This window comes from Bombyx mandarina, chromosome 03 (assembly GCF_030267445.1).
Source record: "Bombyx mandarina strain Sakado chromosome 03, ASM3026744v2".
NCBI classification, from domain to species: Eukaryota; Metazoa; Arthropoda; class Insecta; order Lepidoptera; family Bombycidae; genus Bombyx; species Bombyx mandarina.
In genome coordinates this window covers 2,651,317-2,669,116 of record NC_143210.1, presented here as the reverse complement: position 1 = coordinate 2,669,116, position 17,800 = coordinate 2,651,317, and the positions used below count along the sequence as shown (strand labels likewise).

The following is a 17,800-nucleotide window of genomic DNA, read 5'->3' as shown; positions in this document are numbered from 1 at the left end:
GAAACTACTTTTTCGATGTGTAGTATTGTGTTTTTCTTCATTTTTCATCCTTAAAACAGATTGCTCTTCTAATTATTATACATATTTTTTAAATTACAGATAGAAATATATATATATTTTTTAATTCTATTAAAATATCTACTGCCCGTTCCTAACGCTCGCGCTGGCCTGTGACAGGTCTCTCTCTCTCTCTCTACTACTCACATGCGTTCGAGTGCCACGCATTCACTCTCCCTCTGCCTCTCTCTAGTATGGTAACGTCAAACTTTTAACGCTACCTTGTTGGAAGTTCGCATTAGAAGTTTAACTTAAAAAAAAAAATAGTTCGAGTGTCCTCAACCACGGCCCGGCGGCACAACGATTTCCAGGTGATATTAGAGAAGACGATCCGTATCCCGCGCTCGCTGTCCGTGAAGGCGGCCTCGGTGCTGAAGGGCTTCCTCAACAAGAACCCGGTGGAGCGGCTCGGCTGCGGAGAGAACGGCTTCCTCGACATCGTCAACCATCCCTTCTTCAAGAGCATCGAGTGGGAGATGGTCAGTACCAAATAACAATCTAGCAATACCGATCTTGATTCCGATAAGAATTACATAGTTACCCAATCCTGTGGAATGGTAAACACGCCATTATGGATCCTCCCGATCGATTAACGATGCATTTAGGTACCTCAAGCACCGGTCACCGTCGAACACGTCGCTTGCGACGAAGGGCTCGACGAGTAAATGAACCTATAGACACAGCCCACTGAGTTTCTCGCCGGATCTTCTTAGTGGGTCGCGTTTCCGATCCGGTGGTAGATTCTGCGAAGCACGGCTCTTGCTAGGGCCAGTGTTAGCAACACTTCCGGTTTGAGCCCCGTCGGCTCACCTACACGTCAAGGAGAAGCTAAAATAGCCTCTCAAGACTAACAATATAGATAGGGAAAAAAAAGAAAAAAGAACAAAAAAAACAAAATAATGTCTTACATAAATCTCTTATGCGACGTTTTAACATAACCGTATCCATATTGCCGCGTCGAATGAGAAAAAGCTGGCTTTACTTGAGCCGTTTTGTTTATCAGTGCTTTTCTAGAGACCTTTTTTACCGAGTAACATTCGACTTTACAATGAACTCTCCTTTATCTAAAGATTGCTGTGTATAAAAAGACGTATTACCGATGTCCGCCAAATAATTATTTTAAATGTGAAGAGATAAAGACCGACATACAGGCTCAAGGATCGCGTCAAGGGATATCACACATTTAGAATTGAAATGGTTTAACTAAAAATTTTAAGAAAATAAGTATTACACTTTGAACGACTTGTAAACAAACATCTATTCTGTGAGTTTATAAATTGATTTCCTTTTTATTATAAAATAAAAATGAATATCAAATTTTAGTTAGAAAAGAACAAAGTGAACTTTTCGTCTCTTTTAAATACATTAAACTTTAAGATATACGTTTTAAGGTTTAAAGTATTAAAATCGAAACTGAAATATACCACCTAACACCGGGTGGACTGTGAGCTCGTTCAATCATCTAAGCATTAAAAAATATATTAATAATTGTGTAACTTCGCAGTTGGAGCAGAAACAAGTGGTTCCTCCGTTCAAGCCCCGTCTGGAAGGCGAACGGGACCTCGCCAACTTCCCGCCGGAGTTCACTGACGAACCTGTACATCTCACGCCCGACAACGAGTACGCACTTATTTCTATTATTTAGCTGTAACGGCTCCTCTTCACAATCGGCCATGATGAGCCAACAAATGATCGTCCATCATCGCCACCATGATCGGGCAACTCTCCTCACAATCGTGAACGTTCATTTACTGACTGTCTACTGATATTTTAAGACGTATATAATCATTTAGTTAATGTGCGCGAAAAAAGAATCGTGAAAACCAAATGGAGGAAGAGAATGTGGTGGATGGTGGCTATCAATCGGAACAGAACAAGGTCCATGCAACCTTATTTTTGTAGTCGACACAACTGACACACACTCGAGACAATTACGTACTGACTAATCGGCGATGGTGTGGATACGCACACGACCATGGGCCATCATTCCTTTGATCTACCAACACAACGCCGAATGCGCACGATTATACGCGATGATGGCCGATTGATTTTATGGTAGGCAGCGGCTTGGCTCTGCCCTGGCATTGCTGACGTCCATGAACGACGGTGACCACTTACCATCAGGTGGGCCATGTGCTCGTCTGCCTACAGGGGCAATAAAAAATAAATAAATAAAAACACACATATTTATGCCCTCTACACTATCGTGAGTTTCTATAATCGCCCATCATGGACGTGGGTGAAGAGAAGCCATAACATATATGTAGTATACATACATAATATACCCTTAATTGACAATTGTTACTTTATTTTCAAAGAAAAACACTCAAAACTAAGTTTATTTCAAATTAACATGATTAATATAAAGAATACATTATTCAAGACAAAGTTCGATGTTCCGAATCGCACAGAAAATAGATTCGAAATAAATATATTTTATAAGATGGCAACACTGAGTCCAGTGTCTCGACGCATGATTTAATTGTGTGGACTTTTTGGCGGGAACGCGAGGAATGAAGTTGTGCGATTTGTTTTATTTTGTCTATTTAGTGTTTCTTCGGGTTTAAATGTGTAATAACGGTGGTTTATTAACTGTTTAATATCTGTGATAGTGCACTAATGTGGGAAAATGAAACAAAGCCGCTGGACGTACCTTCTCGGGATCCTCCAAAAAGTCCACTGAAAAAATCTCAGTAAATGACCACCATTTTACTGAGATTATATTTCATCCCATATGATCTCATCTCATTTCATTTAATTTCATCCCAGTTGATTAATGTCTCAAATTAATCATCTTCATTTCATTTTACTCCATATTATCATTTTTTCATAAAAATAAGACTATAAATTAAAATAAGACATGACTTAAAGGTCTTAGTTACCAGGTCATAAAATCCGTTAAAAAAACACGGTGCATGATTTACCTTGTGTCTTTTGTTTTTCAGGAGCGTGATCGCCGACATCGACCAGTCGGAGTTCGAAGGGTTCGAGTACGTGAACCCGCTGCTGATGTCCCTGGAGGACTGCGTGTGACAGCACGCCTGCCTGCTGCACCCGTACCACGAGCCCGGGACGGTACGTCTCCCCTTGTCTACTTAAGCCTAGTTCGGACTAGACGAGTATTTTAGTCGAGTACCGAGTAATTTAGTAGTTAAAGCCTTGTTCGGACTAGGCGAGAATTTTAGTCTAGTACCGAATAATTTAGTGGCTAAACTATTCGCTACTGCACAGAAATCGTTCGTATTACGGTCTAGTACCGTACACAAGTGAGTGGTGTTTGCAAGATGAATAGGCTGCAATGCAATAGAGTGAATAAACTGTTTGAGCTAATCGTAATGGCTGTTTTAGAAGAGGTGGATGAGGAAATTTCTGTGATTAAGAAAAATAAGTTATGGGTACGAAAATGGATCGATAGAAGAGATAAACTAGGAGTTACTAAATGTCTTCTGAAGAAATTAGCATTTGAAGAGATCCCAAAGAATACTTCGATAGTTTGAGAATGTCCGAAAGTTGTGTGAATTTTCTGTTAACCAAAATACACTCTCAAATTCAGCGCAAAGATACCCATTTGAGAAGTGCCACTAATGAACTCAACTAATCAACAGATACGGACTTGTTTAGTCAGTCAGCTAGTGAGAAAGGACGCGTGGTGGAAAACACCACTCACTTGTGTACTGTACTGGACCGTAATGCGAACGATTTCTGTGCAGTGGCTTAGCCATTCAATTACTCGGTAGTCGACTAAAATACTCGTCTAGTCTGAAATAGGCCTTACTGACGGTAGCGTTGGATGAAGCCGCCCCCCTCCCCTACCATTCTGCCTATTTCTGCCGCGAAACGAATTTTCGTTCCCGTTTGAAGTCGGGGGCGGCGGTCACAGCGGAGTGAGTGACAGTGAGTATAACATCGGCTCCTCCCGGCGCAGGGCTACGGGTACGGCGCGGAGTCGTCGTCGTCGGACTACGACTCGGTGTGCTCGGAGGCGCCGGCGCGCCGCCCCACGCTGCTGCAGCACATGTTCTGCTTGCCGCTCAACTGACGCAAGCCTCGCCCCCCGCCCCCCGCCCGCGCTCCTCACCAACACCCACTCAACTAACTCCAATGTTATCCCGAATGTTCATTGATCGACCTACTCCCGGCTAACCCTTTAAATTCTTTATTACATATACCGCGATTCGAGTTTTTGCACTTAATTATGTTTTCTTCTTTGCTTCACGCAGTTTTATTTGTTGAGCAGTTATTTATGAACTCATTAAATAACACAAATGTTAATCGTTCGTAAATTCTATGTTACAGACCACTTACGTACCTACATTTTATATAAAAATCTTTACACAAATGAATACAAATTATGCTCTTTAACTTAAATACCAAGATAGAAGTTCAACTGCATAGTGATGTAAAATAATATACATACAAAGATAATGATAGTGTTTCTCATAAACTTTTAGCCCTAATTAAATTCAAAATGGCGAGAGCGAGCGAAATGGCGCTATGTCGTATTTACAATTTTAGATTATAAAATATTATAATATTCCTCGTTACAACTAATATTAAATTTAAGATTCTACCACCGGTTCTCTCGTACTAACGGAAGTTGTAAACATTACGGTGCTCAAGAATTAACTATCACTCTATAATTGTAGGGAGCGAACACTTACACATAATCGATTCTCAATCGATACGTAGCTTCGTGTACATAATTTTGATCGTTTATGTATAACACAACTTATTTTTAAACTTGTAGTATATCTATCTAATAGATCTTCGTGTAAAAAGTGGATAATCGTCAAAGGCTTGTTATTTCGCTCTTCCAAAATTATCGATACAGATAATCGATTTTAATATTAATTAGCTTATAATATTAGTGAAAAAAAAAATAGTAGTTCTTTTTAAATACAGTATCGTGAAGGAAATTTGATTCCCTCATAATGAATGCGTTAAATAAAAATTATAATCTGGCTGTAAAGATATTTAAGGAACGCAAGAATATAATAATAATATTAATATTATAATTATCAATAAGTAAGCTGTGGTCGGTAATTTTCAGATATTTCAAATATGTAATAATAGTAAGTATTAGAATGTTGTATGTATGTAACCAATATTTGTAATACATAAAGTGTAATGTTATCAGGCGAAGTTTATCTGATCGTAGTTAAATTATTATTTATCGAGACAGTTTTGATCTGCTCAAACGAAAGGCACGCGAGGAATTAAAAGTAGTGAAATGATAATGTCGGTGGCTCTAAAAAGCCCTTATCAATTGTTTAGTGTATTCCCTAGCAACCTAGACGTAAGTTAGCTGTACCCTTGTCGATGGTGTGCCGCATAACAAATACATCATGTTTATAACTGAAGCTATCTATCTGTTCGAATACAATAGTCATGTAAACAAAAATACCTTGTTCTTTTATCAATATCCTCGGGATTCAAAAAGGAATAAATAATAATTCATAAATCGTCAATATATGGTCAGTGTACAGTATTCTTATTCTATTTCTGCGGTACACTTGCTTCATGATGTTGTACATAAAACAATTAGCGTCACTCGATGTTGTAATAATAATCCTTCAAGTAGATTCTATTACCCTTCCTAGCAACACACAGCTCGTTTAGGTAGCCAACAAATTTTATATAAAAATTATAATACTTGCACATAAATTTAAAATCTTGTACATTATAAATAAATTGTTAAAAAGTAGGAAGAGGGACTTGTTATAATGAAATTGTTGATAAATCTATGGGTGGAGCCCGAAGGCAAAGTTCAAACTATTCTAAATAAAGCTTAGTTAAACTCTACTAGACATTGCACCAATACGTATTATAGTGATACACGCGTGGTAAATCTTTCCAACTTCATATTTTCTTTTCATAAGTCTTTTGAAAGACGTAAAGTGAGTTTAAAAATATTACATTCCAAATATATTATCCAACAGAAATTTTAATAAGTATATAATAAAAATTATGGATAGTCTATGAGAACATTTAAGATTGTTATCTATGCACATTGCAGAGTATGTAACTATTATATTATTATAATCTAAAAGACAGTATTGATTCTATTAAAGTAAAATAATTTAATCAATGTAAACTATTTAATGAAATGGCTATATTACTTAAGAATATTTATATTATATAACGTTTGTTTGCGGATTCTTGTATTATAAAATATCTATTCAGGTTTACTTATTGGCGCTAATGAACTAATAATCTAATCAGAAGTATTCACATTTTAAGAAGCCTTTGATTTTCTTTTACGGATTAGTTGGAGCAGACCAGTGCGGAGCGGCGCTTGGCTCGAACATGTCTAGTTATTTTTTTATTTATTTAGTATTAAATAATTATAAAGTAACAGTATTCGGTACCATACAATAAAGTTTTAGATTTATCGTATATTCCAATGTCTAAAAGTTATTATTTTGATTTTGACAGTTTGCATGGAAGAGATTTTTCGTAAATACCGCCTTAAACATGCGTTATAGAGCAAAGCAAATGTTTTTCAAAATTAATTATTAACCGACGAAAGGGGTTATAAATATCAGTGATCCAAGTAAATATATTTATCAAGAAGATTAAATTAAGTACGTACCTACTAAAGTGACAGGTTTTATAGACGCCATTCAAACGTGCTTTTTTCATATTATTTCCCGCCAAATATTTTCTCATCACATCTAGATGATAAATAAAATAATAACCATTAATTTTCGAACGATCCCAAAAATGAAACTTTTAGTACTCAAAAATACAGATTATAATAATCGTTAAATACCGTAAATGACATTTATCACGATTAGTCAGTAAGTAATAATAAAAGGAACAAATAAATATGATTTAAGTTTTAGTTTGAATGTATCGCACTTGTATTTTACGTGTAAGTTTGATTTGCTGGTTGACAGCACCAATGTTACTTAATGTTTATAATGTATGCAGCTTGGTGCGCTCATGGATACTGTCAAATTAGACTGGAAAAGTTGGGATACTGTACTATTCTATGCTTAAATGAAAATAAAGAAGTTAAATGAGAATTTATTCTTGTTATTGAACTGGATCCACCCTAAAATTTAGTAAAATGTATGTTATAAAGCAGTAGAAAAACTATCTTTTTCTAAGGAAATTTGTACCTAACGAACGACTTGCGTTGTAAGAATAACATCGTTTAATACAACAGAAATCACAAAAAATATAATACGCCTGCATGCATATGCAATATGCATAATTACTGAAGTCCATGATAGAACAGTTAGAGACGCAACCAATGAGCCGAACTATACATAATACATAGTATTGGTGTGACTGAAAATCTGAAATAGAAGTGGTGCATCAGAGGCTAACAGTAGGTATAAAAACAACACAAATTACACTTAAGGCTTTATTTCAACAAAAATACACATCTGACTAAAATATGATTATTACATATTCTGCATTTCGTCCAAGTATCTTTGAAACATATAAGTACAACATAGATGCATATTACTGCAAGCATCACTAATCTTTTTTCCAAAACATCACACTCTTTTAAACAACAGAATAAACATTTGAGTAAACAGAATAATACAATCAATTATATCCGCACGGTTTTAACATTGAAATATTATAATAAATGCTATTTTAATAAACCGTCACACGGCAGAATAATACTAAAAAATAATACTGTTAAATTACAATGAGATTGAAATAAGAATAGTCATTAGGACATCGACGCTAAGGACCAGGCTTAGTATGTTCAAAGTCAGGGTTTCTCAAAGTTATTATATAATAAAGTATATTTTAGATGTACCTAATCAAAAGAAAGAATTTCATACATTATTCATACATTATTCATACATACCAATTTAAAATTGAAAACAGATCATGAATTTGCTATCACAACAAAGAAATAAAAAAACAATTTAACACATTTCTTTTCAATAAATTAAATATGCCTGAAATTTTTAAAGAACCGAACTATTTTTATTCATAAAAATCAACCTTAAATAAAGTATATTATCTTGAATACTTAACTTTCTAAATTATTTCAACTTTCAATAAATTATAAATGCATTATTTAAAGGAACTAAATGAAATATGGCATTTCAGGCTGGTTCAATCATGAACATTCATAGCCCTTGAAATTAACTTAAAACAGTTCTTGGAATATCTAACGTAAACTTAAGTAAGAGAAGTTAAGTAAACTTAAGTAGCAAAAAATATATTTTGAGATTGCTTTTGATAATTAGGACATTAAGAATAGTGAATTGTTTGTCAATATACCTTTGATCACGAATTCAAGCACTTGACAGTAGAAACTAACATTAAGTGTGCAAAAAAGGTAAGATGAGTAAAATATTTTAAACCTTAATATTTTGTAAGGAAAATAGTATGGAATATATAAGTTTCGTTCAGTAAAGTGGAAACTCTGGAATGTATGATAAAAAAAATATTATATATATCTAAGCAGGAAAATTCTTAAAGGCTGCGTAATACTATTAAAATAACCATACATATTTGTAGGAAATATTTAAATGTTAACGAACGCAACTTTATTAATACAATACAGAAGTAGATATTTAATTTGGAACTGTCCATATTGAACACGCAGTGATTTATCTTATTAGCCTATTGAGATCTATGGGGTGGGTTGATTTATTGATCGCCATTTTCTTGGTCCAATTTGGGCTTCTTAAACGCAGGGGCGCCGGCGAACATCGACCCGTCACGGAGCTCGCTCATAAGAAACGGTACCTAGTTCGTATTAAAACTGAGCTAAAATATAATTATAATATAAAATATTTTCCATACAGACAGCACGAAATTTTGGTAAAACTTTGAGAATCGCCGATTTTGTGAGACTTCAACCGTTGGTGCTGAATATTTTCGGCCCCCTGATCACGTAAAAATTTGCGACAGCCACAATTTTGCAGATGTTGTGCAGACGCGTCGCGACCGATCGCAAAACGTCAAATTATTTCGTATCACGTACCGCGATTGTTCGCTTACCGCTTACTGCAGTTTTCTGTCATACAACTAGCGCCAGTCGCAATCGGGTAGCAATAATTGGCACTAAAAAGCCACATTACTTTTTTTTTTGCTGAACAAACCGGCAAATGAATTTATAAAAGCGCGTTACATATAAACATTTCAAAATGTTTAAGTGGAATTCACGTTTGAAACGCCAAGTGAGAGCTGCTAATTCTGTTCTTTTCGATGAAGCGTTACTAAAAATAAGTGATCTAATAATAATTTTTGCTTTATTTTGAATAATAGCTATAAAAATGTAATTGTGTCGTGTCAAACACTGATAACATTTTTTTTTGTAATCGTTTGATAATTTGTAATCAGATAGTTGTTTACGTTACGAACCTATTTTAAAAAAGAATGGATCAAAATTATAGCCTAATTTATTAATTTCATTATCAATTAAGTAAGTACATAAGCTCACAACCCATCTAGTGTTAAGTGGTATAGACCTCACAACGTGAATGCCCACCTTTAGAAACGAGGTCTGAGTTTCAACTGTATACCAAAACGGCTGCCCCATTCTTCAAATTGCAACGCATTACTGCTTCGCGGTAGAAATGGGCGGAATGGTGGTCTTGCGGGTTAATCAAACGCCCTACCACCAACGATTTCTTAAAGAATATTTGCTAATTTGATTTTAAATAAAAGATGAATGAATCCTTAATCATGGAAGTCTTCCATGTATTTATGTCAAATACGTGTTTCATTGGATTTATTGATATCTGCCTGCGGGATTCTAACACTGGTTCAGTCGCATCTTTATTAGAAAGTCGACCGTCTCTACTACACCGCTTAGGCCACGACGATTTCAAATTAAATAGTAAATTCTAGAATAAATGATTTAGTTTTATGGTTTTATCAATAATAACGCGTACAACAGATCCATCTCAGGCCGACATGAGGCCGACAACGCTAGAACAACCAGTCGATGATATTCTAGGCGAGATGCTGCTATTCTTTATCAAGTAATAGATAGTGGATTTGTTTGACTTGGCTAGAGTAGGCTTTGATTTGAATACCAGAAATATAGTGCACTCTTTCACAGCTTGAAGGGAAATAAAAGCTGTGCAGACTATTCAAAATAATGTTCACCCAGGTCATGGGCAGTATGACGTGAATAGGAAACTGCATGTCAGACATTAACTTAATGTTCTATATTATTTTTAAACAAATTAATCTAATATTTTAAGACAATAAATAAATATTTATTTTTATAATCAGCCCAGTTTTTCGTCGACGAAGCCATCTTAAGAGAAGCTTCATTGCAAATATCAGGCCGATATTTAGTAAGTTATTTTTATTCATTAACCAGGTACTCTTTGCACTCACTCACGGCAGTAAGAATGTTATCAATCATTATATTATCTAGACTACAGCGGACAACAACGAAGAGTAGACACATCGTGAGCTGTAGTTGTAGAAAGAGGAGAAAATGGAAACTAAGGCGAACCACTGGCTCATGCAGCTTTCATTTCAGCAGAGGCTGCTCGTACGCAGGCAGAGGCCGCGCATCTTCCAGCTGAGATATATAAAAAATTCAAGGAATTGACCAATATCGGCAAAAACCTTGTTTAAAATAATAAGTTCAATTTTGTTTTAATTTTAGCCGAGTCCATAATAGTTTATATTACCATAAAAACGAAATAGCGCTTGTTACAATAGTCAAGCAAATCCAAATATATACGTTTTACTTTAGGCTGGTACTACAGTAAAATTTATGACACTAATGAGTATATTTTACGCTAATAAAACTACTCTCAACTTAACATTTCAAAATAACTATTTATTTCTTTATTGCTAAGATGGGTGGACGAGCTTACAGCCCACCTGGTGTTAAGTGGTTACTGGAGCCCATAGCCATCTACAACGTAAATGCGCCACCCACCTTGAGATATAAGTTCTAAGGTCTCAGTATAGTTACAACGGCTGCTCTACCCTTCAAAACGAAACGCATTACTGCTTCACGGTAGAAATAGGCGGAGTGGTGGTCCCTACTCGTGCGGACTCACAAGTGGTCCTACCACCAGTAGAATACCAGTATTTAGCTTCATTGTATATTTTGTATTCACAGTATTTGGCATGTTCTGCTTCTAGTCTATAGGGTTATAGAGCTATCACCTTGCTATCATCCTACTTATCTCGGCCCCAAGTTCAGTTATGTTTCTTTGAAGTTATCGGCAGTCGATATTATATTTCAATTGTGGCTTCAATTTCATGCGGCAAGAAGTTGGACATGTATTACAAACAAACTACGATTTCCTAATTTAAGAATTATTATTCAAATAAAACAAAATTACACAAAAAAAAATATTATCAAACTTATCTAACGGCCGTCTGGTGTAGTGGTAAGTGACATGGTCGCTACACAAGGGGGTCGCGGGTTCGAATCCCGCCAAGGGAAGATATTTGTATGATAAATATAAATGTATTTTCCAGGGTTATGGATGTATATTAAATATATGTATGTGTATAATAAAAATCCTACATTTATTTCCGTTATCTGGTATCTGTAACACAAGTTCTTTACGAACTTATCACAGGACCAGTTAACGTGGCGTGATTGTTAGTAAATATTTATATTTATATTATTATTATCACAATGAACAAAAATCAGTGGTGGTTGATCCACATTTTGTCTAAATTATGAATTATGTTTTTCATTTTGTAAGTAATATTCATGTAAGTATCCAACAAAATCTAGAAGAATTATGAATTACTAGTCGATTTGTTATTCATTCTATTCTATTATTTAAAACAGCAGTATATACAATAATATATATAACAATACATCATACAAACGGGGTTAATATAAAGATAAAATGATACAGAACAAATTGAGCACGACAGATTAAAACATTGTCTTAATAAAACAACCTCACAATTTTGCTTTCAAATAGTTATGAATCCATCCTTTACTATAAACACAAAAATGTTAAGGAAATATGTATATTTCCACTAAGCACAATTAAAAAATTATAGGGAGAAATAATTAGGCTATTCTTGCCCTCTCAGTTCACATAATTAAGAACAGCAGTTTTAAAAATCTACATAAAATTACTAGAATACAGAGGTTGGACTAAATTTAATGTCTGTTCTCCACAATCCAATTGAACCACCCTTGAATGTTGACATGGTGCTAAGTGCTGTGTTTCCTCTTCTCTCCCAAAAAATACAATGTTATGAATTTGATAAGAAACATCAATTTCAGCATCTTCATCAGAGTTGGGGCACTGGAAACCCATGTGTGTTTGCCATGTTACGCAATACAAGCTAACAATTATGGTATTGGCCATCATATGATGATCATAATGCAGTACTCTATGTACCAACAAGCATCTCCAACTGGCTTTCAATACTCACAATGGTCAACAGTGTTCCTGGTATGACAATAAACATTACTATAGTACTATATATTAATGGCCTTCCCAGTTTTAAATATACTTTTAGATTGAGTATTATTCTGTAGTCAGGTTACTGAGACAGAGCTCATGATGTTTTACTTGCCTAAAAACCAAACTTTTTCACTATTATGGTGCAGGTCCTGCATAGGCATATTCAGTTGTGTTAAGCCAGACAAATGTATCATGAAATGTTGCATCAATACTTAAAATGTTAAGATCACTATCACAGATCTGAAAAATGTAATTCTTTAGATAAGTACTATCAAATGTATGTTATTGTGAATGATAGGCTTCAGCAAAATACTTACTATTTGCACATTCTTGAAATGATAATGCTTGCGGTTCTAAAACCTTTCTTCATATACAGAAGATCTGATAAGTGCAAATGAGTGCCATCTATACACCCCGAAACCCCGGAAAGCCAAATTTATTGTAAAACCTATAATGAAAAGAAATTTATTTACTATTATATTATGTTTTCAATCACAAAATTATTATTGTTCAAATATCTATGTACTATAAAAATAAGACAAATTTTGAATTAAAAAAAAATTATGTAGGAAAGATTAATGGTGGCCTGAAGGCCTATCCAGTTTCACCAGGACTTGACATTTCTTAGAACTCTGTTTAAAATATAGCTATATATAGCAAAATATAGCTATAGTTATAAAGCTTCAAGAATATAACTGATCTATATGATTGACTCGTGGAAATTGTAAAATCAGTGGAACTCTTGTGCTCTATACTATAAGATAATTATTTAACTTACCCATTTATAATAACTTGTGACCCATTGTACTGTTTGCAGAAACTTTAAATGTTTCAATAAAACTGGAAGATTGTTTAATGGCATAGCCACTTCCCTAATGGCATTGGATTTACTACAGTTTAACTCAAAATGCAAAAAGCTCATTCCCACAGGTTTCTGGTATGCAATTTTGCAATGCTGTTAACACCTGTATAAACAAGTTATTTAAAACATTTAGTTAAGAATAAATCTGAAATCAAAAAAACAATGCTACTTTTGAAGACAAGATTTTGTGAATCTTTTATTTTCTTCATTATTTACACATTAAAATGTTAAATTGAATATATATAAGTACCTTGCATTTTACTTTCTATTCTTGTTCGTCTTGATGATCTAGGTTATTAACGGCTTTAATTCAGAGCACAATTGTAAATATTGATGTTTCGAAATTCTGTAATGTGTTCTGAACAAACTTTCCGATAGATAAAGGGGTCAAGCTTGATCCCGAAGACAGCGTCGCAAACGCACTGATTTGTATGTATCCGACCTAATTTCCTTAGACTCCAAAGCCCCATTTATTATTTGAGCTCTGTCCATAGTACATACCTAGAAGAAATATTAATTTGTAAAAAATAAACTATATAACCTCAACATTATTAATGTACTTAAATTGCCCAGCGTGGTATTTAATGTTAATACTATGGAAAACACAAACACAAATAAAGATCTAAACCAATTACACTTACCTAAATCAAGTTAATTAATTTAATTTCACAGATTTTACACTTGCAGATAGTTAGCAACAATTCAGCACCAGATACAAAAGGTGTCGCAAATTTGACAAACGAAATTGCTAAATATCTGCTGTTGTGTGGCAGACAAAAGCATCCGTAATACCGACTATATGCCAGTTGTTGTTAGTTGTATGGAAAATAATGCACTAAAGTTTCACAAATCGCTCTGCAGAGGCAGCACTAGTGATGGTTCGCGATCTGCTTTTTTGTTGTAAGTCCGTAATACGAAATGGACAGTTGACAGCAATATTTGCACAATATTTGTCTTCTGCTAATTGTCTGCGAAATACGTGATACAGCTGCCGGTTACCATTATTTCTCTACTTACCAAGGACAATACGGTTTGTTTGTTTAACATCATTAACTTAGTTTTTAAAATATATGTATTTGTCAAGTTTAATTTGTAAGTGTGTGTTTAAAACAAGTTCAAGATAATTAGTTCTGAGTATTAATCGTATTACAAACATGATTCTTATAGACTCAAACTGAAACCCACGGTTCCTACGCGGCAGGAACGGGTAGGATGAACGGTTCGCGCGCACAGCACACTTTACATTTTACTGGTGGTAGGACCTCTTATGAGTCCGCGCTGCCTATTTCAATTGTGTAACTATTGTAATCGTTGAACTATACCGACACCTTAGAACTCATATCTCAAGATGGGTGGCGCATTTACGTTGTAGATATTTGTGGGCTCCCGTAACAACTTAACACCAGGTGGGCTATGAGCTCGTCCAACCAACTAAGCAATAAAAAAAAAGATGAGAATTAAAAAAAACGTAATACTATTTATGAGAACACCGGATTCGTATTTTTATTTATCACATCATTACGGGATCCTCCCGATCCATTAACGGTGCTTTTAGGTACCACAAGCACCGGTCACAGTCCTCGTCGAACACGTCGCTTGCGACGAAGGGCTCGACGAGCGAACTAACCCATAGACACAGCCCACTGAGTTTCTCGCCGGATCTTCTCAGTGGGTCGCGTTTCCGATCCGGTGGTAGATTTTGCGAAGCACTGCTCTCGCTAGGGTCAGTGTTAGCATCACTCCGGTTTGAGCCCCGTGAGCTCACCTACTAATTAAGGTTATGCTGAAATAGCCTATCAAGGCTATAGGTAGGAAAAAATAATTAAATAAATAAGGGTATGTCGTGTACCTTGTGCTCGAGCTGCATGTTGTGTAGACAGGGCAGGCCGAGGCAGGCGCGCAGCAGGTTGTCGATGCAGGCGCGCTGCTTGGAGAGCGCGTTGACGACGGGCGCGGCCGCCGGCACCAGCGGCGCCTTCAGCAGGTAGGCGAGCGGCGACAGCGCGGGGTGCAGCGCCGCCCACGCGCCGCCCGCCCGCAGCGCCACGCGCCCCAGCAGCTCCGCCAGCACCGCCAGGTCCAGCAGCAGCGGCGCCGCCAGCAGCGAGTCCTCGCACGTGTTGTGCACCACCAGCGTGTTCGTGCCGTGCAGCAGGATCTCCGACGTGTACTCGTCCATGGCGCGCTTCGAGTCACCTGGACCAATCGAATACATTTACTACTACCATACAAACTGTTATCCTATGACTATCAGAATATTTAATAAGATACCAAACAGCATAAGAGATCTTCCACTAACTCAATTTAAAAGAAAATTATATTTATGGCTAATAGACAAGGCTTATTATAGTGTGCAAGAATTTTTAAATGATAAGTGTTGTACATAATAAAATATTAGAATAAGAAATGATAGAATGTAAAAATATATAGATTTAGTAAATTTTGTGTTAGAATTAATATAAAAATAAATTAAATTTTGGCATGCCTAAACAGGCGAAATATATGAAACTATGTCCTATATCCATAATATCTTGTAAACTATATTTCTGGCGAATAAAGATTTTCTTTCTTTCTTTCTTTCTTAGTAAATATTATTAGAAATAAAACGGATAGTGGTTTAGCCGGATACCGGATACCGAATATTTGGCAAGCTGTGAGGCCGGAGCGCCGGATTATCAGCCCTTTCGGAAATATTCGTGCGCGTTCGGGTATTGTCGCACGTGAACGGAAATCGCGACGACTCGGTACGACGATGATTTGGTATTCATTCACCACAATTTGCCACTTGTTAATTTTGAGTATTAAACAAACTAATTAATAAAACAATCACTTTGACGTATAATTACAAAAATAAAAGTTGTCCATAACCTATTGTGGTATTATTTATTTATTTAATACAAGGAGAACCAACAGCCAACTAACAAAGTATAATAATATAACAAATAATAGAAACAAAAAGCCAATTAAAGGTTCTCACCAATATAAACAAATTAAAAACACTAGAGAAACAAAACCATAGAAACAAAAGAAAATTAAAGACAATCAGCAAGCAAGAAACAACATAAGGAATGGAGGAAAACACCAGACTAATTTAAATGTACACTTATGTATAAATGTCACAAATTAATTAAAAACTGTTGTGCTACACATCACCGGCACATGGCCCCGCACCCTCTGCCCCCTCATCGCTTACGAAAAATCGGGCACTAAGCTGACGTCTTAGTCCTGTGATAGAGGAATAAAATGGGTCTAAATCTAAGAACCTGCCAAGTCTGTTGAGGTCACCACCAACACGTAAAAAGAATGAGTTTTGCCTATAGTTAGTGGAAGCTAGTGGCAAAGAAATTAGATTTCGATGCCTTAAAGATATTCTCTGTGCATTGAAGTCAACTTTGGATAAGAGCTCCGGGCAATCCATCAAACCTTTAACGATCTTTAAATAATATATAATGTCGGAAACCTCACGCCGCAAGTAAAGAGGAAGTAGATGATGTTTTTTACAAAGGTTAGCATAATTATTAGAGTTATAGGCAATATTTAATTTAAAACAAAGGTACTTTATAAATTTACGCTGAATTCTTTCAATTCGTTCTATATAGATATTATATCGAGGATTCCAAACTTGTGAAGCGTATTCTAAGTGACTGCGAACAAAAGTACAGTATAGTATTTTAATAGTTTTAGCTTTACGAAAATGTTGAGAGTTACGCATAACAAATCCTAGCATTTTAGAGGCTTTAGTCACTATAGAGTTAACGTGTTCGTCGAATGTGAGTTTGCTGTCATGAACAATACCTAAGTCACGTGTACTATTAAGTTTAATTAGTTCATGTTCATTTAGTTTATACTTGTAGGCTATTTGGTTGATTTTTCGAGTGTAAGTAACAACATGACATTTAGTTGGATTAAGATCAAGTTTGTTATTTCGTATAAATTAAAATTATTTCGTATAAATTATTTCGTATAAACATTAAATTTTCTTAAATTTTACTATACGAAATTCGGCCGGATACTGATTTACTAACCTTTATCCGGCCGGATAGTGAAAACATGACCGGATAGGCCGGATACCGGATAGTTACCGGACTGAGTCATGCTCTAAGTGACAGTAACTTCAACATTTAAATCCAAATTATCTAGTTTCGTTCTCGCATGTCGCTGGCTGCGTTCACTACTGAGGCGGGCACTCACCGACGTAGGGCACGTACTTGATGACGACCACGTGGTCGGGGCGCTCCCCGGGCCGGTACAGCACGCCGTTGGACTGCACCGCGTCGTCCACCACGCTGCTCTTGCTGATCTGCCGCAGGGAGGGGGACACGTCACTCGACCACGCAGAGTTAGACAAATGAACTTTAAAGGTACGTTCACACAGACCGACTCGGAGAGGAGAATAAATTTTTATCACGTTGGAAATAGAGATTTGAGTTTTTTTTTATTGCGTCTGGTGATAAGTGGTTACCGGAGCCCATAGACATCTACAACGTAA

The 17,800-nt window shown here is 35.9% G+C and overlaps 2 protein-coding genes and 1 long non-coding RNA gene across 5 annotated transcripts in view; 1 reads left to right on the top strand and 2 right to left on the bottom strand.

Moving 5' to 3' along the window:
• The window catches only part of aPKC (protein kinase C iota type), a 227,409-nt gene extending 220,324 nt beyond the window's left edge, over positions 1–7,085 (top strand). For all 3 annotated transcript variants that reach the window (XM_089736632.1, XM_089736626.1, XM_089736629.1), the window contains 4 exons: positions 369–536; positions 1,562–1,677; positions 3,003–3,132; positions 3,983–7,085. In XM_089736632.1, coding sequence (XP_089592758.1) covers positions 369–536; positions 1,562–1,677; positions 3,003–3,090 — 372 coding nt within the window. In that variant the 3' untranslated portion in view covers positions 3,091–3,132; positions 3,983–7,085. The remainder of the gene's footprint in view (positions 1–368; positions 537–1,561; positions 1,678–3,002; positions 3,133–3,982) is intronic.
• Positions 7,086–7,415: 330 nt separating this feature from the next.
• Inos (Inositol-3-phosphate synthase) overlaps positions 7,416–17,800 on the bottom strand; it is a 29,465-nt gene continuing 19,080 nt past the window's right edge. Inside the window, exons 9-11 of the mRNA XM_089736749.1 lie at positions 17,503–17,611; positions 15,161–15,507; positions 7,416–8,781 (exon numbers count right to left, since the gene is read on the bottom strand). Coding sequence (XP_089592875.1) covers positions 8,683–8,781; positions 15,161–15,507; positions 17,503–17,611 — 555 coding nt within the window. The 3' untranslated portion in view covers positions 7,416–8,682. The remainder of the gene's footprint in view (positions 8,782–15,160; positions 15,508–17,502; positions 17,612–17,800) is intronic.
• Positions 11,313–15,126, bottom strand: LOC149503241 (uncharacterized). The gene is made up of 5 exons (XR_016325083.1): positions 13,953–15,126; positions 13,562–13,812; positions 13,228–13,414; positions 12,767–12,897; positions 11,313–12,689 (listed from the first exon to the last, which is right to left on the bottom strand). It is a non-coding gene; the product is annotated as an uncharacterized LOC149503241 (long non-coding RNA).